Source organism: Bombus vosnesenskii, unplaced genomic scaffold (assembly GCF_011952255.1).
Source record: "Bombus vosnesenskii isolate JDL3184/JDL3185 unplaced genomic scaffold, Bvos_JDL3184-5_v1.1 scf7180000013299, whole genome shotgun sequence".
NCBI lineage: Eukaryota > Metazoa > Arthropoda > Insecta > Hymenoptera > Apidae > Bombus > Bombus vosnesenskii.
This window is the reverse complement of record NW_022882949.1, coordinates 1803513-1830969: the sequence shown is the minus strand read 5'-3', so window position 1 is coordinate 1830969 and position 27457 is coordinate 1803513. Positions and strand designations below refer to the sequence as shown.

Sequence of the window (27457 nt, the reverse complement as noted above, 5' to 3'; positions counted from 1 at the left end):
TATATTCGATTTGAATAAAAATGTATGTTCTATACGTATATTAAAAATTAATAGGTGCTTTGTGCAAAGAGCTAAGAAACAGTGGCGCAGGTTAATCCACTGTTATCATTAATAAAATAGCGTTCTGCGTTTGTTATTACAAAAATGTAATTATATCTTTCGAACTATGGAAACGTATCCCGCCAAAGAATAGCGTTGTAACTTAATTAATTACGAAACTTTCATGCTAAAATGGTGCCTGGTGAGATGATGATTTTAAGAGTTGAAATACCAACTGACTGAAGTAATTAAATCAAAGTAATTAAATCTCGATATCTTGACCTACACCGCTATAATATTCAACCCGTGTTACGCACCCTAATACCTTTAATTAGAAACAAATTTGTAAAATAATGCAAAATTTAAAATATTCAATGTTGGAAACTTTAATACCCAACCGAATAAATATTTGATACCGAAACAACAAAAATTTCGTACGAGCAAATTTTAGCCCGCACTTCTAACCTGCGCTGGACACATCAAATATTAATTGAACTTGAGTCACAACGCGTATATAGTGGGCGAGCCCCGAATTAAATTCCGTGGAAAAAGGAAACGAACTACGGTGAAATTTTATCCCCACACACCTTCAACTCGTTTCCACTGTCCGAATCGTCCCGTTTACGAGTTGCATCGTGAATTCCACGTGCCAATCCGCATTCATTTGAAACAGTGATAAACTTTCGTGAATAATATATAACCGTGTGCTGCGCCGCAACACGCATTTTTGCGAAGACGGCGATAAGCATAAAAGCAAGTTTGATACGAGTGATGTCGGTAATCAATCGGAAATTGCTAACAAAGTTTCAATGGGAATGTAAGGTGCGCCGAATCGAAACCGAAACATTTCTCTGCTCGTATCAGAACACGTTGAACGTTTCTAACCGGAATGTTCTTTGCTTAACGACGCGAAAAATGATTAATTAAAACTAGTAATCAGAGTTATTAATTGAATGATTTCTCTGCAAGCAAAAACACGATAAGTGAAATTTCCTATTTTTTTAAGCGGGCAATTTTAAAATCCACTACGTTATCGATCTATCTCATAATAGCAAAATTATTTGTACGTTGTACTTCACTTTCGAGTAAAATATATGTTCCTTTCAAAGTTTTCAAAATATTGTTCGTTATAGTATTACGATATTAAATATATCGAAATATTATCTGCCTTAATCGCTAATCACACCTTTGGCTTCTATAAAACTTCTTCAATTTGTCAACTATTTTTAGAAGACTTAGAATCTTGGCTCTGACAGCCTATTTTAATTTTCTTGTAGACTATTTTAACGATAAATAAATAATATGTATTCTATTACAAAGGAGTGGTACTACGAGTAAAACTTCAAGAAGTGTGACCTATTTACACAGCTTAATTTCGTTTTTTTTTTTTTATCGTGACACATAAGAGAATAATTCAAAAAATAATTAAGTGAGACACTTTGTACAATACAATATAATTGAATTACTAGGCTTTTTGAATATGATTTAAAAAATAAAAAATACTAACTAACAGCTGTATTTAAACTATTTGGTACTAACATAATAACATGTGTATTGCATTATTAAGATAATAATGTAAAGTTGTAAGCGTCTTAAGATAAGTCTAAGATAAGTTTTATAAAATTATTTTAAGCAGAAAGAATATTATTTCGTAAAAATTTAGAGATGCATAAATTTTCATCAATCAAAAACAAATCTGCCTGTGAGAATTCCATTTATTTATTATTTTTTATATAACGCTGCACATGTATATTATATTTTGTATATTATTATTTATTTTTAATATTACTCTGTTATTATTTTTTAATATTTATTTAAATCGCAACCGAGAATTTAATTTTCTAATTGAGACGTTACTCTCCAAGGATACAACATAAATCACAAGTAACAATACGCAATTCCTTTTCATTTAACTTAACAAACCAATTACTATTTTAAATTACTTTCACGATGGAATTATACAAACATTTAATTTTCAACCTCTTCATAGACGATGGGAATTATTTTTCCTGTCAATTAAATTCACATATATAAAAAATATATTTCTATTTCTGCAGCTTGATCCAGTGAATACAGCCAGCGGAAATCGTAGCACCTACTACATACATCCTCCCATTTGTAAGGGATGATACAAAGAAGAAATACATTGATTTCTATTTAAAAAAATGTCTACTAAAAGGATATTATGTAGTTAGCTGTATTCTATTTAATATCTCATGTACTGGAATGTTTGTTTTGTCACAAAAATATAAATTGTATTCATAAAAGTTATATATATATATATTATGAATAGAATTTATATTTTTGTGACAAAATTAATATTCCAATATACAAAGTATGAAATAGAACACAGTTACCTACATATATACTATATATGTATATTACTATATATATTACTATATAATATTACTATATATAATTATATATAATGTATATATGTATATTTAATATATAATGTCTGGTAAATACTATTTATTATAAGTGATTAAATAAGATTAATAATATAATATGCATATAAATTCATTTTCTTCTTAATTTTTGACTTCTCACAAGATCCATAAAAAACGCTATTACTTTCTTACCTATACGACACTGATAAAATACAACAGAGTATAGTAATGGCTGAAGCAAAAAAATGTTGAGAGACGTAGACACATCAATATATAGTTTTTAACACGGGGTTATAAAAAATTCAACAAAGCTCACTTAACTGTACGCAAGAAGCTGTGAATCAATATGAGAAGAGTTAGTGCGCGTGAAATTGGGAATCAAAATACGTATGTTCTACGTAATCTTTTAAATGAATCGACGAAAATTTATTTTGCAACAAATAATAAAAGGAACACAATTGTTTCGGATCATATATTAACGCGTGTAGAATAAATATTTTGTAATAAATGTGCTTTCTTTCTTTTTATATTTACAGGAAAATTTACCAAAAACCTTAACGCTCGTGTAAAATATCTTATGTTCTATGTATTTCTTATTTGAGACCAATTTGTAGACAAGTTGATATTCGAAATTAGAACTTGGTGTTCAAAATATTATTACTCGTATATCTAACTCTTATACACATAAATATTTTCCAACAAGTACAATTTAAAAAAAAATATGTAAAACGACTACTGAATATGAATTTTGTTACTTGGATTATTTTTTCGTTACTTTGTTACAAGTTGAAATTTTGTTATTTTTGTTGCGAATAAAACATTCGATATAAGGTACATGTTTTCTATAGTAAACGTATTCTTATAAAAGTTTTCATAAAAACGCATTACGAAAATATTAGTATCTACATAAATAAATGAATAATTTTTCATCGGATGTTCCTGATTCCTTAAAATATTTCAAACCCAACAAATTATTTGTATTCCAAAATCTCCAAGATATTTACTTCAATTTGCAATTTATATAAACTATAACTTTATTTATTTTAGATTAGTTTGAACTCGTTTCTGAATTTGTTAATTTTAAAACGTGCATAGTCTCACCATTATGTAGAAGCTATGACAAATTTAAATTGTCTATTTGATCCAAGATATTGCGTGTACAAAATACTGAAAAAATATTAAAAAATCTATTTATGACATTGTGTACAAAAAATAGCTTATGAAAATATGAAATTCCCTTTTATCTTTGCTACAAACATTTATGATAAAAAATACTGAGAAAGTAGCATAACCATCTTTTGTAATAAAATATATAGACAAATGAAACTAATATAATTATTTATAATAACCTTTCGGTATTGAAACTATAAATTACGTATTTATTGATACATAGAAAATTTATCTATATTGAAATTATATCGAAGTGACATTAGCTATTAACATTAATATTCATAAAGAATATTGATATTATCAAGTAATAACATCCGAATTACTGCAAAATTATATTTGAATTATCGTAAATTAATATTTTAAATTAGATATTACTGTCCAATACTAATACATAAAAAAAACAACTACTCTATGCAATTCTTACAATTAAGGTTCTTTAGCTTTTATAGTTACCGCAGGCTACTTGCCGTAACTAAAACAGGATAACTAAGATCCTGAAAACGGTTTAACATTCAACAAAATCTCTAAAGTGTTACTTTGAAGGATTTTTCAGGGACGAAACTCGAAATAGTTAAATTATCTATTCAAATTAGACCTATCTTTCAACCAAATACATAATAAGATTTTATTTTCCCATATTTATATAAAATTTTTCTTTACAATATATTATAGGAACTTTTGTATATCACATGTTCTCATAATAACTTAAAATTAACACGAATTCTTTTCTTACCATTGTATTCTCCCAATTATCGTCTAAATAGTTTTTAATTTTATTGTGTAGAAACAATTATTTGTTACTTACCAAATATGGTATATAAATAATAGAATAAACATAATGTAGCGGTTTCAGTTTATTTAAAAAATAAAAGTAAGATAATAAATCTGTATTAATTGTATCTACTAACATAATAAAACTTGCCATAAAAATACTAAAAATTATACTATTCTATTCAACATATATATAGTAATATGTATATGATATGATCTAATAAAATAGAAAACTGATTGAACAATAATTAGAATGATTCATCCAATTTCTCAATAATTTCCATTAAACTATTAAATGATGAATTTCACTCTGTTCAGTACCACCATATTAAATGCGGAGCATCAACCTGATTTCCAGCATTTAATTAATTCACCAAAATTATCTAGAAATCTAATGAACTTCTAATTATAGGTATCCTAATTACGGCACATTATTGTGCGTCATTTCTTTACGATATAATAAATGTTCGTCCATTACACTAAACATTAAATTGTCCATTATAGAAATTTCTATCTGACTTCAACTTTAAAGTCAATATGTTGAAAATACTTTTAATTTTTAAATAAAGCTTATCCAATTACAGTGTAGAATTTTTAAAATTGAGACTTCACAAGCAAATGAATCAAGAGGATTTTTTATATGGCTCGGAAAGGGACATCGAGAGCACCTGTTTGCACGTGATTAAAAAGTCTACAAGCATCTTTATTTTCTATTTAATTATTTCAATTACATGATATGAAGAAAATTGTTAAGTAAAAATTAAATAAAGCTACATTGATTTTGAATATAATTTTTAATATTTGTAATCAATATTTGTAGTTTTCATTCATTTCTTCTTTAATTAATAATCTAATATAATTTCGTTTATATTTTTATAAATCATTCAAAATTCATGATATATTTTAAATATAAGATTCATGAATTTTCTCCCCATATATTGTTACTTGCCAAAATATTAATTATAATTCCATTTATACTTTTACAATTTTTATAATTCGTTTTATAAAATATTTCAAATAATATATAAATAGAAAGTCTTCACGCATCTCTAATTCCTCTTTGTTTAAAAATACTTTTCAACAACATTTTAAATGAATGGAACACGGTTGATAATTATGCACGAGGTCGGCAAGATCGTTCGATTAAATTAAAATTTGTCCTGGCTACTCTTGCCATTCATTAGGTAGTATACATATACGTACATAAGTATGTCAGCAGTATGTTGATTTCCGTTGTCACAATGTATATAATCAAAAATTGCTATCTGAACTGCACGCAGTCTACACAAAAATTTGTTATTGCCTGTTATGTCTTTTCAATTGATTTGTATTAATATATGTCTTGCTTTTCCCATTATATATCGTCACGATAAGTGAAACTAATAAATTAAAAATAATATAAAATTTTTTATGTATTTTCTACGATGTATAACATTCTATGATTCTATCAGATACTATGTAAATAATAAGCAATATTATTAAATGAAAACTGTCACATAATTTTTTATGACTAAAATACAGCCTTTATTTCGTATTTTTAATAAAAATGATATCACCTGCACTCCAATTAGTATTATTTCAATTTTTAAACGTACGAAATTATAACAGTGATTCGTGCAAGAGAATTTATCCAACAATTTCTAATCACAAGGAAAATATTTTTAAAACAAATTCCAATCGATATTTACACTTAACCTACTAAAATCGCAAAGAAGAATCAATTTCTAATTCTAAAATATCAAAGAGAATTGTTAATCGATTCGAATGACAGGAGATTAAAAAATGAAACAAGAGGATACAAAATAAGCTAGAAGTCCAAAGAAAATACAGAAAGTTAGTTTGATCGGAAGGTTAAATCGACTATGGACATCCGAATCATGACACACATGTACGAATCCACGAGACAACCTTTCGTCCTCGTATATCGGTTAATCGTGACAGAAATTGAACTGCCAAGTACATTAACCTTTATAGGAAAGTGTTTGGCACGAGTTCGAATTACGTCCCGGTAATCGCATTTCGCGGAATAACATCGACAAATAAAATTCAAAAATTACTCACGATTACGCAGCAACACTCTCCAGCTGGCCCGCATTTCCCGTGTTCAATCGGTGTACCGGCATCTTTTTGACAGTCGTCGTTACTCGTGATCTTTTAGCTCATTGTAGCCTCGTCGTAAACAAAAAATATAACAACACCGACAAGTGACGATTCACCGGAACCGGAGACCTTGTTCCCTACGAATTGACGCGAACGAACCCGCGCGAGGAAACACAACCGAATGCGAAAGCGGACGTACTAGGACAACGTCCTCAACTTGCCTGTCGTTGAGGGCGCCGCGACGCTTATCGCGTTGTAAACGGTCGCCCACTGGCGCATACTCCTAGGGCGAGTGCATCGATCGAAGCACCCTCTACTACCCAGCTTCCTTATTGGTCGATCATCGATGCGCGCGCAACTATGAACGTGAGATATTTTTTACACATGCGTACTCACGCGGGGAAAAAGGGCGCGGAAGCACCCTCGCGCAATATATTTTTAACTTTTATATCTTAATACCATTGAATCATGTCAAATCAGTCGATAATTTATATTGATGTAAGAAAAAGAAATGAGAAATCTATTTTCAAATAGTAGAAAGAGAATGTTCCACAGTTATTAACGAAAAGTTTAGTTATACTCTATCCTTGTCGCTTTTTAATTGAATGATAACATGGCACGAAGGTAAAGAATTATTGCAATAATTTAAACAATCAGGTTTAAAACAGTACGCAATTTTAAAGCTTCGTATTTATGTATTTGTGCATATATGTAATAAACTGGATTTTGATAAATGATATAATGAAGCAAAGAAGTATGATGTTAAATAATAGCTTAATTTAACTATTGTACGTACACAGTAGATAATCTTGATATTTTTGTTGCACAATCAGTGTGAAAATAATGCATGTTCGTGTCGTTACACTTAAATGTATTAGAGTAATGTACAGGATGTCCCACCTAACTCGAGCATCCGATATATCTCGCAAAAATGTCAGAGAAGAAGAACATTTAGTTCGAAGGGGTTAACGTGATGACAGGTAAAATATTTCCTGAAGGTCATTTTTCTCGAGGTTTCAAGGTCATCACAGATTTTTTTAATGAATCTACGTATTTTTTCCATTACGATATGATACGTAAGATCAAAGCAAATCCAACGATCTGTAATAGTATGAATTTCTGCTGACCTTGAGTGCAAAAAGTATATGTAAAAGTATAGAAATATTTCATAATAAAAATACTATTATATTTCTATTGCAGGTACAATATGATTTTGTTTCAATTATACTGAACTAAACTCAGAAATCTGATTACTATTTAAAAGATTCGCGTCAAAGCTACAGAGTAGAATTATATTCCAACGTAATACCAAATTAGAAATATGAATAATAATTATGCAGACATAGTTATAATTTGATATTCAGATCTTTCTGTTTAAACTTTTTTCTAAATTACAAGTGCATTCGTAAACATTATCATTGTAAACGAATTACTAATTGATAATGTTAGATTTCTGAAAGAAGCTACTCAAACATAATCTCAAATGTAACGCATACGTTATCACTCGAAAGTATCCGAGTACTTACTTAGTTTTGACAAAATGTATTTTAATCACAAAATTACGAATAAATCGAATTGCAATGATTTTGTTCTGTATAATCACCATACATACATTCAGCTATGTATAATAAAATATCGTGATTATAATTTGCAATAAAATTAATTTGCAAAAACCAATATGCGATAATAAAATTGATATTTGTAATTGTCCAGTATCGTAGAACTGTTTCGTTACTTGACAAATTCTTAATATCCAGTTTCTTAAATTTTTACGTTATGGAACAAATAAAAGTGGGACTTTCAAACTGTAAAAAAAATGTCTTCTGATGTTAATATAACTGGTTGCAATATTTAAATGGTAAATACATGAAGTAGTGTATAATAAAGTCTATTGGAGTAGTAAATAATAATATATATTTTTGTGATGTTTAACAGGTAATTTGAATTTCCAGACTGATAACTCCATAGGAAACATAATAAGTGTTGCTTCAAATTTTAATTATTAATTAATTTATTATTAATTTGAACATGTTGACACATATTTCTGTTACAAAACGGCTAAAGTTCTCAGATATACGAGCGATAATTTATACCGAATAACAAATAAAATTGGACATCATCGTTTGATTCAATTCAACCGATACTCTCATGCACATCTGGAAAGATTAATTTTACATGTACGTACAAAATAGTAGAACCATATGTAAATACTTGCAATTCTGCGTCAGGATCATATAGTCACGATGAAAATTTCTCGTATGAAACCTTCTGCTGATTATTCATGGAAACATTCGAATAAAGTTTCATTTTCCGAGCAAAGCATTTCCGTCAATCGGCATCGCGCGGTTACGCAAACGTTATTTATAGGTGAAACGAATCGAAATCCTTCAATACTTTCAATACTGAATCCTATATTTACACGATTCAACGTTAATCCTTAAAAGCCATTATAAGTGAAATTGTACCCTCTATGAATAATTTTGTTTTAACATTACCATTCTGTAATAATATTACCGCAACGTTATCGTTTGCATTCGCTGCAAACAATAATTTTCTACTCTTTATCTAATATCGAATAATAGTAAAACATTTAATTCGATACATTCAACTGTATTAATTGTTCAATTTTTTAAATATACACTATGGAAAACTTTCACACATGATAGTTAAGGACTAAAAAATCTATCGTTATCGTGGTTGAGCGCAAAACAACACGCGATCACGATTATTTCACAATAATTGAAGGAAAATTGAAAAAGATTACATCTATAGTTGTAAATTGGAAAAACATGATTATAGTTCGTGTTTTCCCGTCTGAAGCGTAAAATTAGATAAATTAGGAAGATAAGAATAAAAAACGTGTATTATCTTGAAATAAACGTAGCGTTTAAAATAATGGTTAAAATTGTGATTTTACGAAATGTGGCAGAAATTTTCACTATTTTTCCACGGAATAGTTAAGTAACCATTTGCGGAATTAATTTTAATATGAGTGCAGGTAATTTTCTTAAAGCAAACGTTATCAGACTTATTCGTCTTCTTTCGTAAGCCAATGTCAGATGAAATAGTATTCCTCTCTCATATTCCATCTCTATCGTTAAATAGAAAAAGAAAAGAAGTCAATTTTAGAGTACTGTAAATATTACGATATAACTACGTATGGATATTTGGATCTAACATCATTTAAATCGTCATCGCAATCGAATATTTTACAGAAAACAATTAAAAATATTTAAATAACGCGTTCGATCAAGCCAAATGCTGTACAAATGTTTCGCGATAAAGAAAATTATTTCTTCATACGAATGATTAAATACGTTTCCTCTTTTTACATGCATATAAAAACGTGGCGCCTTTATTCCATCGGATTTTTCATCGAATAACGAGAAGCACGATTTCTTGATCGTCTTTTCATAAAACGATTGGTCGAGATGCTGTTTGAAATGACACCTTCGGCGCGGTTCGTGGAATTTCGATAGATGTTGGTGCATCGAAAGGCAAATTGAAGGCGACTGAAGTTGCACGAAGAACTAATCTTGGCCGAGGCGTGTTCCATCGTTAAATAAAATACGTTCAGCGTTTCGTGAGGCTTCGTTAAACGCGAACAGGTTGAAAAGAGAAGAGCAGCTCTCGTTGAACGAAGCTTAGGAAGATTTCAGAGGCAAGTGTCCCGTGCATTCGTTAGATTCAAAATTTCACTCGCGTGGAACATGAGGTGACGCGATTCTACCTGAAAATATTTGAGCTATGCTGCCGGAACTTCTGAAGGACATCGTGAGAGAAGCGTCGTAGCTTATCAAAGTTCTCTTAGCTTCCTCGCACCAATTCCAGAACACCAGCTTCTGGTCCCTGGTTTCCAAGTCGGCCAGCAGCAAAGCGAGGTTCTTGGCGACGGTTGCATCGATTCTAAGCACGTGACGACCTTCCACTACCACGGGAATAGTTCCTACTCTGGCATCACACCTAAAGAACAATAATGTCAGGTTACTCGAGGTAAATAAAACGAACGGTCTGACAGGAGGCTCGCGAAACCGCCGATTTATGATCCAATTACAAAGCCAGTGAAACGCGATTATGGTGACTTTACTCACCACGACATCACCCGTTCACGAAGATATTCCGCAGCTGGGTAGCTCAACGATTGTTTCGGCGATACAAACAGAATCGTCAGCCCATCGACAACACGTTCCTCGATCAATAATCCAGGTCTGGCCGCGAAATAGAGCAGGAGAATTAGATTTACCGCGATCCCAGCAATCATGCCGTATTCTGGACCAATTGCCAAGCAGCTCAACAAAGTCACCGTCAAAGGTATCAAATCGGTCTCTACGAGTAGAGACAAACGCTAAATTACTACAGTCCTACGACACAGCCGATTGTCGTATGAATAGAATTCCCGTGAGGCAAGTGAACTATCATTGGGACTAGACAAGAGGACCGATGATATCGTAAAATAGCATTCTACATGGCAGATGTTGCCAGTTCGCGCGTGAAAATAAATTATACAATGAATGGAAGATCACATGGAAAATACGATAAATCATATTTTTCTCTTTTGTAGCGGGGAAATTTTTAAATTCACTATGCTGTCGACTATCTTCGTGTACTAAAGTTATTTGAGATTAAGTGCGCGTATATTCTGTTCCTTGAACCTTTCAACGATTAATATTTATTATGCTCATGGTATTTTTCCGATGTTTATAAATATATTTATCGCTTATTTCGGAGGTGTAATCTTTAGGCTGAAGTGGCAACTTTCGTTAAACTACATTGCATTAAAATGTTCTATTTAAGTTAACAAATAACAGTTGTTGTGGTTAACTTTGCTACGCTCGACAATGTTGAAACATGAAAATTAACGATTTTCATATATTATATTACTACATAACACATTAACGTAGAAAGTACAAAATAAATAGAAATGGATTTATCGTGTTTTACCGTGTGAACTTTGATCAAGATGAATAACAGTCGTGTTTAAATAATATGAACAGCGTCTTTTTTCTTTTCTTGTTAGGTTTCAAACAGTCTCTCAGAAATAGGTGACAAGTCTATGAACAGACCACAACCCACAACCAAACAAATTTTGATAGCGTAGGGGTGATTAATGTTGATACAATCGAATATTGAATCTTAAGATCGCTCACGTTCTCGTCCTGTGGTCTTCGATTATATCGTATCAGGATTCAACTGGTTTAATCGTAAAACGACATTAAAATCGGAATATCAAGAAAAATGTACTTGTCATGTTTGTCTCCCGTGATCTTCGTGTATAAATTAATTATTGAAAGTTCAAATCCTTTCGATTTGTAAAATATTTAATTATACCGCGGTCTTCAATCGTAACTTATTACTCTATCACGTAATATCATTGTAAATTATCAAAATGTATCAAACGTTTCCTTAATCCCAGTTTTGTATAGTTGATGCATATCAACGTATCTTACAAGGCTGTTGTTAAACTTCTTAACATTAGAACTACCGATCTTCATTCTACTAATCAGAATTACGAAACAGTATGACGAAAATACATAAATATATGTCGTTGTATTTGTGATAATAATAAAAATCGATATTGTTATTAAAAACATTCGTTCGTTTAGTAATTACAAGAACAAGGAGCCCAGTACCGATGGTTTTAGCTGGCTTGATAGTTCTAATATTGGATAACTAACTGCAAAACCTTGTTCGATACTTTCTACGACTTTTATGCAACGTTAAGCTTTAGTGAAGCTTAACAGTTACCCTGTTAACGAGCATATTCTTTTTAAGAAATAAATTCACCATGAGACGTGTCTCGGTTGCTTTCACGTTGAAGGACTAAATAAACGAAAGAATATTGCGTCTAATATTTTTCCGCCAGAGTATACGCATAGAGAGACTTTTGAAAGACTTTTCAATCTCTTAGGGGTAAAAAGCTGAGACGAAGCCGGGTACGATGCGTTGAACGTAATTTTTTTTCTCTTAATCGGATCTTTACTTTTCGTTCTCCAAAGTACGGTGAAAATATGAAGTTCAAGCATGTAGTACATGGCGACTATAATGACTGCAGCGAGTGTTGCCTTCGGGATGAATTGGAAAGTCGAGGTCAGAAGGCCACACGCTAAAAGCACCAGGCATCCAGTAATTACACCGCCCATCGGTGTTTTTACACCCGAAGCGTTGTTTACGGCGGTCCTTGTGAAGCTTCCTGTGGTTGGCATTGATCGAGAAAAGCTGCCGAAAAGGTTGCACAGTCCCAAAGCCAGCATCTCTTGATTAGCATCAACGGTCTTCCCTTTGGCTACAAGACACAGATTTTACCATACAAACTAATGTAGGATCTTTTTATTTATTTAGAAATATTAGAAATTAGGATTTCCAATGATTAAAACGTTTCTACTAGTTGCAATACAATTTCGAATAAATATAATCGTTGAAATGAAGGATCGTTCGTAATATCAAAATATAATCATTTTGTTATACGTAAGAGGCATTTAATACTTTGACTGCCACGGTGGTCATTGGTGACCGGAGCGCTTGAACTTCTTACAATTGTAAAAATTGCATCAAAATTCACAGTTAGGGCATTTTCAATATAACCGATAAATAGAAGGTACTTTGAAACAAAAAGTGACCCATTGAACAATTAAACATTTTTATTAGAACATGAATAAAAAAAATGAGAACAAATCTTGCATCTAACGGTGCACTATGTTTGCGTCCATATCTTTGAGAGATAATCTACGAATATTATTATAAACACAGCTTAGAAAATAATCGTAAATGCTGCTTTATAATCATATAATTGAAGTTAGAAATGTGCACATACCTTACTATTATATACAGAACGAGCAAGTACTGTTTACTAGTATCATCTACGCGTTTCAACGATATATTCTGGACGTTTCGCTTACCACGAAATAACGAATGCGAATGCTTTGTTGAAATAAACGAAGCCTTGTTATAATATGTCGTCACTATGGTCACCAGTGACCACCAATAAGACAAACGGTCCATTGGGGAACAATGTTGTCTTACATCATCAATTTATTATTATTTTGCCATTATATGCTTTGAATAATAAGAATATTCCCGTGGCTTCCTGAGCGAAACATGTGATTTCAACGTGGCAATCAAAGTGTTAAATACGCGAAACAGACAGCGCGGTATCAAGAAAAATCATTGGTAACAATAATTGTGAAAGATGAAAATATTAAACGTGAAATTATGAAATATAATTAGCGATGGAAAGTCAGTGATTCTGATATACGTACAAGTAAGATAAACTAGTAGCGAAGGAAGCATTTTTATTTATATTAAATTATTGAATATATTTGATGTATCTGTTGTTGCGTTACGTTACAATACGCACAAAGGGATATTATAATTAATTTTGTTTTCAAATACTCGTTACTGAAACTTCCATGCGAAGTTGAAACGATATAATTTAACGTAGCAACTTCGGATCTTTGAAAGTACGAGCTTTGTTTCCTCTTAATTTAACTTCCATTTTGTTTGAATTTTAATTTAATGTTTTAACGTTGCTGCCGAGTTATTTGTAATCTTTAAATATAAATACAGTTGAGAAATTCTTCGTTTTTGCGTTAAGATACGGCGAATAAAACGAGGATTAAACAAAGAAAATAAAAATGACGAACAATCGTGTTTATATATTCAGTAATTTATATAGATAAAAGATGTATATATCGTAAAGAAATTATAAGATTAATATTTTCATTTAACTCTAAACGACGTACCAAAAGCTTTAGCAATGGCAATGCTCTCCAAAATGGCAATCAGCGGGACTGAAATGACAGTGCTTCCGAGTTCACCAATTAACTCCTCAAAGTTATACGTATGGTTTCCTTTCACGAGAGAAAATGGTGGCGGAGAGAACGGCGGTAAACCTTCCGTTATATGTCCAGTAATTTTGAAGGGTTTAATACCGTAAGAGTATAACGAATAGCTTAATATTATTCCAACAATGACGACTACGGCGTTCCTCGCCAACGATGTTACCCACATGAATTTTTGCAACGCCGTGCCGCTTTTCTTTGCAGGTAATTTCTGTTTCGCGATAGTTAAGCAAACGTGTTATTTAAGAGAGTAAAGTTCAGTTCCTAAATATAATTCATTTTTACAGGATATTTTTAATACAACATCGTTAATGATTTCAAATATTACGTTCTCGTTGCAGAAACTTTCAACGATTAGTATTAAATATTTTCTGCGGTGAATCATTTTCGTTTCCGAAGTTTCTATAATTATGTTTTTTGTGATTCTGTTACTTTTCGGTAGAAATATAATTAAAAGAAATAGACGAAGATATAATTTTCATCAATCGCCGATCAACAAATCGATCAACAAATATCAACCAAATCGTAAATAGATAAATTCCAATAATTAAAAGTACTAAATTTATGTTTAACGTGATTACTTTATGGAGAATATTTCATAATCAAAATATTCGCGGAATTAAAATCTCCAAAAATTAAAACGCGCATTAAGGTGGAATTTACGCTAAAAATATTTTCGTGTCTTTCAGCTACCTCCATCCATATACTACCGAATCACGAATTTGGAATTACAATAAAAAATACATATATATATATATAATATATTAAAAGCATATATTAAAATAGTGAAAAAAAAAATAATCTTACTTTAAGACAAACGAGTAAGATCATCGAACAGACTCCTAATATCGGGTCCCAGAAAGTAATTTCATTTACGTGATTGACAACTTTGGTAACTGCGTCGATAAAGGAATCGCTTCTGCCACTCAAACCAAGCAACGTGCCCAATTGAGATGTTCCAATTATTATTGCAGCTGCATTAGTGAATCCAGAGATCACTGGCATGCTAACAAACTGCACAAGAAATCCCAAGCGGAACAATCCCATAAACGTAATCACGCAGCCTGTCAGGAAACATAGAAGCACCTGAGAAAGTAAAAGATTCGCTTGTTGCAATTTCAGAAAATTATCGCATTTACTTTAGATTCTATTTAACAATTATTCCATTTACTTTGTAATGGAAATCAGATATGATCAACGATGTTTTTAGCAACGTATGTACATATACGTTCTGAGATTTGGATAAGTTATGAGATTTTGCATGCGATAGTTTTATGTACTCCGCGAAATGTTTAGAAAGGTACATTGAAAGCTTTATGAAACAACGAGATTGTAATCTGCGACGCGAGAAACTGGCCTTGTACGAATTTGACGAGCTTCTTTCAAATGGAATTTCCGCTCTTTCCTGGTTAATCAGACGCTTTTCTTTAAGAAAGTTAACCAGACTTCTAAATATTGTAGATAGCAATCTAAAAGAGAAAGGTCTGGCGAGCAAAACGGACGAGGAAAAACTTTGTAACCCAGTAGCACCTACAATTTCTTAAAAAGTCGCTATTTCCGTCTCAAATATATCAGTTATCTCGTACACTATCCTTCACTTCAAATTTACTATATCATTCTTTCTCAGAACTTTGTTTCATATTTTAAATACAATTCCTTTTTTCACATTATTTAAACATACCGTTGATAAATACCGCTCAATTAGAAAATACATAATTACAAAATATTGCAAATAAGGAAACTATCTATTTAAAGAAATATCTATTTAAACGAAAAGAGAACTATTTTACTTACATGTAGAGTTTAGATAACAAAGTGGCCAATATCTGAACGATGCAACTCTTATCCTTTGAATAACGATAAATTTGTTTATCGCGTTATTTCGCAAAAGTTCTCAAAAACAAAGCGTATATACTTGAAAAGAGCAATATTAAAGTTGCTTACAAAGTTTGCTTCTAAAGATTTTTATTTTTTTATTATCAAGCACGTTTGATTTTCTAGCAGAAATTTCCGATTCGAAAATAGAGATAGCTTAGTCTTATGAGAAACGCGAAGCTGCACTTACCGCGATATCATCTCCCAGTCTTATAACATGATTTTGCGACAGTAATGCCATTATTGCCGTAGGACCCACAGTGATGTCCTTGCAGCTACCGAACACCAAGTAAACCAAGCATCCCATGAAACTGCTGTAGAGGCCGTACTGAAGTTTTCAAAAGTTTATCTAACGAGAACCGCCTTTCCGGCTACCATTCCATCGAACTGTTCGTTTTTATCAATATTTTTTTTCCGATCGTCGAAAAACAACACGCGATTACATTCGCAAGGTAAACTAAACGTCACGCTACAATCTTCCTTTTATGTTTTATCCACACGTTTCATCTCTTTCCCCTTTCATTTTCATTTTATTCAAAATGTAAAATTTGCAATTTGAACAATAGCCTAGCTTCGATTCGTGAAAGATTCGTTTATATCGGATGATCAATACGTTTACCTTGATTTTCTCGCGCTGTGAAACGAACAACGTTTCTCTCTTTTATGGAAACGAGTTGATTAACAAAAAGCATTTTTCAACAAACCAAACGATATTGTTTCGCTCGAAACGATAATTAATAATATAAAATAGTAACGAAAGTGACGAGCAACGCGAATAAATACATTTTTATTGTTTCGTATATGTTAACAGGAACGTTCGGAATAATTGAAATAGCGGCGTTTAAAATTCATGCAACGATTAGGAAGGATTTTATTGCTCGTGAAACCGTGTAAAAGATTCGAAAGAATATTTCAAATGATTTATTTGCGTAAAAAGTCACCTAAAAACCTACTTCCTTCGACTGTGCATCTACCACTAATAGTGATACTTTTACTAATTATCCTAACGTGCAAATGTGAAATTTGCGAATCTTAACTCGTTAAGGATCAACTTTGCCTTAATATTCTTCATTTACACTCTTTTCTTTCAATCGATTTATATGAAATTTTGTTTCTTAACACTTTGGCTGCCACACCGAAATCACATGTTTCGCTCAGGACGCCACGGGAGTATTTTTATTGTTCGAAGCATATAATGGCAAAATAATAATAAATTGATGATGTAAGACCACATTCTACACCGATGAACCGTTTATTTTGTTGGTGGTCACAGGTGACCATAGTGACGACATATTATAACAAGGCTTCGTTTATTTCAACAAAGCATTCGCATTCGTTATTACGTGGTAAGCAAAACGTCCAGAATATATCGTTGAAACGTGTAGAAGATATTAGTACACAGTATTTGCTCGTTCTATATATAATTGTAAGGTATGTGCACATTTCTAACTTCAATTATATGATTATGAAGCAGCATTTACGATTATTTTCTAAGCTATGTTTATAATAATATTCGTACATTATCCCTCAAGGATATGGACGCAAACATAGTGCACCGTTAGATGCAAGATTTGTTCTCATTTTTTTTTTTTTTTATTGATGTTCTAATAAAAATGTTTAATTGTTCAATGGGTCACTTTTTGTTTCAAAGTATCTTCTATTTATAGGTTATATTGAAAATGCTCTAACTGTCAATTTTCATACAATTTTTACAATCGCAAGAAGTTCAAGCACTCCGGTCACCAATGACCATCGTGGCGTCACAGGAGAAACCGTGGCCGGTCATATATGACCAACGTGGCAGTCAAAGTGTTAACATTACGTGCTGTAAAAAGGAATTCCAAAGATTTGCATAACATTTTTTCCGTCGTTGTTACGTCCACTTAGATTCTACGTTCTTTATGAAATTTTGAAGAAATCGAAGCACTTCTAACGTTAGGATAAACCATCTCTCGGTGTTCAATAAATCTCAAATAATTAACGACTTTGAATAATTATCATTCGTAACGACTGTCACTATCAAATGTACGATTATGCGATAAAATTATAAGATTATTCTACATTTTACTTTTTTCGCGCTTCTTCACACCGTAACGCTTCTTTTAAAAACGCGACGCGTTCAATTTCAAACCAACAGATTCTTTTAAATACTTTCGACGAATGGATCGATCTGAATGAAAAACATGGAAACATTCTATTTAAATACCTGGAATAAAAAAAAAATCGATGAAAAACAAAATGACAGAGCGTAACGTAAAAGAATTGCTAGCTACGTTTCAACGATGGAGATCTATCTCGCGTCTGTGTTCTCCGAAACTTTATTTTAAATTCAACAAGAAGAAAGTTCAACACTATCGAACAAATGTACACACCTGAGCTGGAAGTCCGGCCACAATTGCGTAAGCTATGCCCTGTGGTATAGCAGTCAAACCAACGGTCAATCCTGCCAAAACATCGTGCAGAAGTTTCGACAAACTATATTGAGGCAGCCATGCCAGGATCGGTATCCTTCGTAGAAGGAGCTGCTTCAAATCGAATCTGGAAGTCACGTTCCTACCTGAAATTTCCCAAGTTTCACAGTTTATACGATATGATTGCCAGATGAACGAGAATTCGTCTATCTCACCAAGCAACCATTGTAATCACGACCAACAACGTTTTTCGATCAATGAACATTAAGTTTGTTGTATTGGATATCGCGTTTTAAACAAATCCGTCGTTTTCGATAATTTACTAAAAATTCTGGAATAAACAATCGTACATTGACAAATACTATTCAGTGTTGAGCGATAACGGATACATATATTAGCGAATAAATTGATAATGCACCGATGAACATTAATTTATCCGTGAAAATAATGTCCGGGCCACGGTATCCTCTCTTTCTCTCTCTTTCTCTGATAAATAGAGTTAAGTCGCTTGGTTAAAGATACGTATATTGAGATTAATAAAACTCTGCTTTCAGCTCTTAACTTTTACTCCTACGAGGAGAATATTATCAGAATAAATCTGATGTTTCATACACATATTACGTAATTTTGTTTAATGAAAAATTAATACAACGGGTAATTGGATATCAGGTGATCAAATTATACAATACATCGTATTGTAAAAGAATTTTCGTATTATTCGTCGGTAAACTATCTTATTCAACACCGGTGCTGATAACGCAAAATAACGGCATTTTTTAATATCGTTTTAATATTTATATTTATCTTAATATTAATATTATCTTAATATCTATATTTTTAATATCGTGACAAAGTAGGTTGCAAAAATAATCGGGCGTAGCTTCTCGAAAAATTATTCTTGAAAATAATATTTATATTGAAATATTTATATTTATATTAGTACATTCGCATTTCATAATTTCCTAGTAAAAAAAACTACTGCTACTATAATGTTTAAATATAATACAACAGTACAGCGTTGGAAACTTTTATCTCTAATTCGTCTACGTAATCATAGTAACGTCATAGTAATTTGAAAAATTGAAAGTATGTACGTGTTCGTGTTAAATCAGCCAGGATAAAATATGTCTCTAAGTTTCCTGATTCAAAGTATCAACTTCAAAGTACAAAGATCTTTTTATTCGTATCCTTAAAGTATATAGACATGCATTATATTTTGAAACATTCTTACTCGTCGAAACGGCAATATACACCACATCCGACATCTTTCACTAATTATTTTACGGTAAACTTCACTTTACAGAGAGCAACGAACTGTTGTTATGAATCAATATTTCACGTAGGAATTTTACGTAAAGGAAGCTTGTTTCAAGACGAAATCAAGACGAATGAAACAAGACTCTGATCTTACACAATAAACACCGGATGAAAAATCGAGAGAACGGAAATTAAGTCCTTGAATAGCAAGGCATTACAACATGTTCGTTACATTGACTGCAATCTTTGCATACACCGTTAATATTTTCATGATGTCAGCATATTTTCACGAAATTACTTTCATAATAAAACATTACTGATAAATACATATAACGTTATGCCGTATGAAACAGGAAATGTGTCTCGTATACTATCTACTTACGTATTAGATTATTATTTAGTTTAACTAAATAATTATGTTATAGAAGCACTGTATCATTTTACGTTAATCTAAGTACGACGTTATTCTACAAATCTGTTCTTTTCGATATAATGACGAAATAAGCTTAAAAATAGTTTGAAAGTATCTCCGTGAAGATTATTTCTGAAAATGAGAAATTTCAAGGATTTCTTCGAAAAATTTTCAGATTTAGGAAACGTCGAAACAAAATTTGAAGATAATTAAGTGAATCAATGATATAATTGTACGAACTATTGATTGGAGATACAAAACATGCAAAATATGTGCAAGATGTGTTTTTATTTTTGTATTTCTTGTTAAAAAGGGATGGAAATCTTCTGCATCGTTTCGAGGATTATTACTGAATTTAAATATTGCGTAATTTAGGCCATCGTATATTTAAAAAAAAAAAATGTCTTGAAATATCAGCCACGTCCACTTTCCTGAAGAATTCAATATTTGTAATCCGAGATAACGCTATAACATAAATTGTGTTTGCGTTGTACATATATCAAATTGAAGCAGATAAAATATTCTAAGCTATATTTTCAACTTTTATGTTTGTACACAACTCGTATCCCATTTTTCAAATAACGCATAAACTTTTGAATAATCCTCCTGAAGCTAGAATAACATGCACATTTTTCTTGTTAAATGTACGTACGTAAAAGCTAGAGAAATTTAATACGTCGGTATATTAACAAAATATTAACGAAGCAATTTATAAAAATATATTTAATAAATAATAATAAACCATGCATTTAAAAACTTGATATATATATTTATTTTACTTCAGAATTTTTTTCATAAAAGTATTTCTCGTTAGTGATGAAACTAAAATATTCTTACAGAAATGAAATGTACAAAAATTGAACGAGAATTGATAATTAAGGATTAATAAATTTAAATAAGAATTAAATTATTACGTTTAATTATTACGTTTGCAGAAGCAGCTTCTGTTTCCTACGAGTATACACTTACCATATATATGTCACATATAATCCTTTAAAAAATCTTAAAGTATTAATAAGCAACTTTATCTGTATTACTATACTTTGAGACATCAGATATCATGTATGTCGCAAAAGGAAATAAAATACATTACGTATAGAATCTATCAAAGATCGAACCCTAAGCAATGGACTTTTTCAAATAACAGAGGCATACTTTATGTCATATTTTATTTCGAATCATTTAAATTATCGCTCGCATGTTTCTATTAAATATTTCGATAAACGACCGGACTTGAAAATTTCTATATTCATTTATCTCTTATATTGTTTTTATATGTGTACCTACATAGCACCATTATTTAAATGCACCACAATCTTCTCTTAATCGATAAAGCAATCCTATACCGATGTCGTAAATTGATTAAAATCAAATACGATCTTCGTCAAAGTAAAAAGTAAGATTCACAGAATATCACCGGCGTATTCTTTCTCACTATTCGTCCACGTTTTTCACGGTGGCACGCTTAATAGATAGTACAGTTATAATTAAAATCGTAGCAGTCAAGACACTGAAACATAAATTTTCAGCGGTAAGATGAACATTCAGATAGCACGTTTAGCCGTGTGATTACCACCCAGCTCTGTAGATAACAACGGTTCAAGCTAACGACACGACGATATATTGACACTGCATAGAGGGACTTTCTTTATTCGCCGAGATACACTGGTCTAGATGAAACGTTTTATCGGACGAGCCCACTAATTCCATTTGATAACAGATCACATGATTAATAACAACAATGAAATTGCATTTCAGTACGAAAAATCCCTGATCCGCTTTTGAATCACAGTTGAGCACACGATTTAATAAAGTGTAAAGATTTTGAAAGATAAATCCTTAAAAGAAAAGGAAACAGAACGATGTCGAAATTTCATTTTATTTATACTTACATGTAGAATTACATATGCACGCTTCAATAGAGAATTTTTTAACCATGAATTTTTTAGAGAATTTGTATAATGATATTTAATATACTACGAAATATTACTATACTATAATATATAGAAGATATTATAGAATACTATACTGTCCTAAATATAGCGAATATACTATTGTAGTATCATAATATAGGAAATGCTAGTCCTATATATAATACTTTAAAGTATAGTACTATTTAATATATATTTCTTCCAGAGGGAACAAATATATATTCGGATATTGAGTTTTGAGCAACTTTTCAATAACATAAAAACGTATAATTGTTATTTCTATATATCGACGTTTCAAATGTTGGTAAGAAAAAGAAGATTATAAATATGAAAATTGGAGAAGGATAGTTGATGTTTGAGTAATTATTAAGGATTCTTTTTACATCCGATCCATAAAAAGCCAAATTTATTAAGAACTATGAGACAAACGCGATATGCTTGAAGTAGCGTGTGACGGAATAATATCAGTTACAGCCACATAGATACTATAAGTATAGATATGTATATGGCAATTTATTAATCGATAATAAATATATTTTTTATCAATGGATTTTGAACGTCTGGAGAGATTTATTTCATCCAAGTGTAAATTTTACTTCAACCTCAATGATAATGCAAAAATGATAAAAACATCAAATTATGATAGAATTGAAAAAATGTATTTCAACGATAATATAATATTCTACGAATATAATAATTCCATGAAATTAAAAGATGTATTTTTGTCAGCAATCTGTTCCGCTTGAGTGACAAATAACGACAGCAGCCTGACATAGAAAGACTAGAAATTAGCAAAGAGAAGCTTATGACGAAAATTTCAATGATGAGTCGATAAATTGAATTCCATACAGGCCGATCAATATTGGTACATACTATTCGATGGATAAAGTACAATACGTAAACGCACTGTCCGAAAACAAAGAACAAACATGATCTGACACGTTTATCGAGTGACATTTAGAACATTTCTTCGATATACAATCCTCGAACTAATTGAATAAAGAATATTTATTTAATGTGTTGAATTAAATTATTTATCAAATTTTATTACTTTTATGCCTAGAATAACTTCAAAAATACGATGAAATGAAATTTTTACTAAAAATGAATAGCAATCATCGTTGAGAAACAGTCAGTCGATATGTGTTAATAAAATCAACAGTATGTACCGTAAAATTCGTAAGACGTTAAATTAACATCAAATTGATAAAGACAATAATCTTGTGCTATATTCCCCGTGAATACACAGCAATAAAATGTGAGCCATAATACTATGTAATAAGAAGCATATGACACTTAAAATCAAAGTACAAACAATATATCTGATTGTGTATACTATTATTCTTAAGTTAGAAACCATTTTCTCTGGCACGATAATTTCATTTAGAACAAATAAACGGCTATAATTGAAAGCTGGTACTTTTCCCAAATGTGCAACTATCGTTTAATTATATACGATATTACAAATAATTGGCATTTATTTAATTGAAAAATAGCATTGAAATGATTAATTTACCACGACTTTACATATTTTAATCTCATATTTCTATTGTATGAAAAAACAAAAAAGATACCGGAAAAAATCTGAAATGTGCAACTAGTAATTGAAAACATTTTCAAATAGTTTAGTACATTTAAATCCCGCGAAGTATATTATGAAAGATACAATAATAGAAAATAATGATAAGAATATAACATCATATTCACAAGAAATATTAAATTCGATCAATGTTACAATTTTACGAATTTAATATTTGACTTAATAAATCAATTTTATAAATTTATATCAATTTTACATTGGTTCTAAAATACCATAAATTTCAAATTTTAAGCTTCAAAGGTATTAGGTAAATTGTGATTAATATTATTATGTTATTAATATTAAGATGGATTATTATCTATTGATTTCCATCATGGAAATATATAACAACGATATATTTATTCATTCCTACTATGAAAATAAATAAATTCAACTTCTAAAAAGAGATTACTTAATAGTCAATAATAATGAACCATTAACTTAGATGTAATGTTCAAATAGAACAAGGCAGATAATAAAAACAAGGACAACGCAACGTCCGTCCTTGCAATTCTTTATCTTTATATCGATTGTCTTGTGTGTTATCATACGCGAATATGTATATGTACTTCAAAATTTGCTATACATTACCCAGATAATTTCTACATATTCTTACAAAATTTTTCAAAACTTAATGGTTTCTTTCTAATCTACCTTTCTTTATATTCAAATAGTCTCGTCATTTTAAATTATAATGGACACATATAATAGGATATATTCTATATATTCGAAAATAAATTATCTATTCTAATAAATTACATTTAGTTTAAATATAATTAATATTACTGAAATACTTCAAACGTTCACATGAATGGATCTTACAAAAATATGTTTACACATATTATTAAATTATTATTATTAATTAAAATTATTAATTAATACATCAAGTGTTATTAATAAAGAGGATAATTTTTTAAATACAGAATTGAAATAACGACACGACAAAATTGGAATACATATGTATAGAGGTAGATTCACAAATGCATGTGAATACGTCAGAGGGTAAATCTAAGCGAAAAAATGATATACGAATATATAGCATGGTCTGGTTTAACTGGAAACTCTCAAATATCTGTAAAAGTACGAATGATACGAAAAAATATTTGAGACAAAAAATGTATGGTACCGAGGGGGGCACACTGTGCTTTTATCTATTCAACCTTGCGATCTTGAAACGTCCTGTAAAGGTGACATTAACATTTTTTAATGGGTACCTCCAATTTTTATTACATATTCTTGTAGCCGACATTCAAACGTTTTTGAAATACTACAAACTTGTGTCTTTTGCATCATCCGCCATAGAGATATAAATTTTAAAATTCAATGTGCCGCCGGCATTAGCGTTACCCGATGTACACCGCAGTAGCACAGAAAAATGTGTCTGATAGTGGCGCTACTAGTATGACATTGTCGGAACACCAAGTCATAATTTTCCAATGTTCCATAACTTTCCAAAATAAATCGTCAGTTTCGTGCTACATTTAGTAGTAAATTCAGTTTTTTGTATTTATCCGTCGAATCAGAAAGCTCACATCTCGATTCCGAATAATGCAAGAGACACACGTATGTTGCGTTTTGGAAACATCTGAATGTTAGCTAGAAGAATGTGTAACAAAGAGTGAAGTATCCATTAAAAAATTTTCATCTCATCTTTATAGAACTTTTCAAGACCGCCGCAAGATCTAATAGATAAAAACAGAATATGTCCCCCTCAATGCCATACAACTTCTGTCTGAAACATTTTTTCGTATCAATCGTTTTTTTCCAGATATTTAGGCACTTCCAGTTAAAGCAGGCATATTATATGTCTTATATATATTACATTATATATGATACTTTAGTTTTTGAGTTATGCATAATGAAAGAAAATTTTCAAAATTCTCGCCTCTTGCAACACGCTACCACGTGCCTTGGTGCGTTCTGAACTTATCTAATGTTTACGAACGATATCCATCGATATAAAGTAGACGAAACTTTGGCCAGTTACTTAACCTGTTACTCTTGCGAATTCAGTATTAGATTTGGAGCTATTCGAAGTATACCTACTACATACAACATTTCATACAACTATGTCATACACATATGAGTATGGAACTTAGAGTTAAGACGTGCAGTATCGTGTAAGAGTTATCTATATATACGTACAAAATAAATGTATTATGTACAAGATGTTACTATAAAAATTTAATATATTTAATTGTCATAAATTTTAATTAAAAACATTATGATCAAAAATATATAATTCAGCAAAGACCTATAAAATATATACATTTACTTTTTATCACAAATTTTTTATAAATATATCGGAAATAATTGATTCGAAACATATACTGCATAGTAATTGAGAGAATAGTAGAAAAGGAAAAAACAAAAATACAATTTTTTGTATTTACCAGCCGCAGTCGGTAGGACTCGAACCTACGCTCCCAGAGGGAATCTGATTTCTAGTCAGACGCCTTAACCACTCGGCCACGACTGCCACGGTTTCCATATGCTATTATTATAGTATAAATATAATAGAACGTAAAGATAGTATAATTCTAAAACCAAAAGAATGGTTATATACTATTATAACATTTATTCTACTTGGTAACTAGATGAAAATCTCTATTAAACTATTGTATATAAATAGGAATGCATCTACGAATCATAACAGAATGATACAGAAGTTCCACATAATTAAAGATTTGTCTAATCCAAAAGATACGTTCATTGTGTACAAAACATTAAAATCATCATGAAACAATAAATAAGGCGAGTTGTAGTTTACAATATACAAATGTTATTGACAAATTGAAACTTGAGAGATAAAACTTACTCAACAATGATGTTCTTTCGTCGATACTTCCTCTACTGTACGACATTTTTGCATAATCGATATCAGTACTATATCAAAACTAACAGCTTCGACAGAAAATAATGTGTAATGTGTAATCTAACGAAACTGGTAACGTCGATAAAACAGAACATGATAATTATTAAGTACGATTCTTGATAGACCATTATCATTTCAAAACATGTGTGCAATGTCATGAACATTGCACATAATATAACAGATTCATCTATTCTACAATATGAAAAATTGAAAATTAAAAATTATAATTTTAAGTATCAAACGACATATTACAAAACCAATTTTTTCAGATTATAGAAAATAAAAAATGTTAACCTCAGTATTGATAAACGTTGATCTATTAAAAATTCTAATCTTACAGTATCATATTTATTCCTATTAATTAAAAATAAATGATGTCTATGATTGCAAGTATTCTTGAATATTTCAATCATTTCAAACCTATAACGTAAAGGATTAAAACACAGTTTTCCACGATAAGAAGAAACAAATTTTTTTCGTTACGTAGATTAAAAATAGAAAAAAATTTGAATTAATGGTAATTGACAACTTCTTCAGAAACATAGTATGAAGATTATATCACTACTAAATACTCAAATAAATCTGATCTTGACAGGAGGCTACAAATGATCACAGTTCCTATTGTTTATCGATTCAATAGCCTTGATCAATGCGATATCTTTGCTTGCAACAATTTGCAAAATAATTGTCTCGAGAAGTTTTTCAACAAGCGCACAAGAAGGCACGCATTTCGTCCTTGAAATAATTAACTATGATTCGTGCATGGTGTACCATTATATTACTTATTTCATGTTCGAAAATTTAGAACG

The 27457-nt window shown here is 30.8% G+C and overlaps 2 protein-coding genes and 1 non-coding gene across 7 annotated transcripts in view; all 3 read right to left on the bottom strand.

Moving 5' to 3' along the window:
* Positions 1-6760, bottom strand: part of LOC117233767 — a 167100-nt gene extending 160340 nt beyond the window's left edge. For both annotated transcript variants that reach the window (XM_033494328.1, XM_033494329.1), the window contains exon 1: positions 6432-6760. The gene's annotated coding sequence lies outside the window, so the exon portion shown is untranslated. The remainder of the gene's footprint in view (positions 1-6431) is intronic.
* Positions 6761-8471: 1711 nt separating this feature from the next.
* On the bottom strand, positions 8472-26712 carry LOC117233819 (sodium-independent sulfate anion transporter-like). Of its 4 annotated transcripts, none has more exons than XM_033494421.1 (8): positions 26592-26712; positions 18556-18740; positions 16374-16511; positions 15116-15394; positions 14210-14519; positions 12451-12753; positions 10562-10796; positions 8472-10433 (listed from the first exon to the last, which is right to left on the bottom strand). In XM_033494421.1, exons 1-8 carry the CDS (start codon positions 26635-26637, stop codon positions 10166-10168), a joined length of 1764 nt encoding a protein of 587 aa, XP_033350312.1. In that variant the 5' UTR covers positions 26638-26712; the 3' UTR covers positions 8472-10165. The 4 variants fall into 4 exon arrangements, with proteins under 4 accessions (XP_033350312.1, XP_033350315.1, XP_033350313.1 ...); XM_033494424.1 differs by lacking the exon at positions 26592-26712 and adding an exon at positions 21551-21906; XM_033494422.1 differs by lacking the exon at positions 26592-26712 and adding an exon at positions 19826-19962.
* On the bottom strand, positions 26171-26252 carry Trnas-aga. The gene has a single exon. It is a non-coding gene; the product is annotated as a tRNA-Ser (tRNA).
* Positions 26713-27457: the final 745 nt, after the last annotated feature.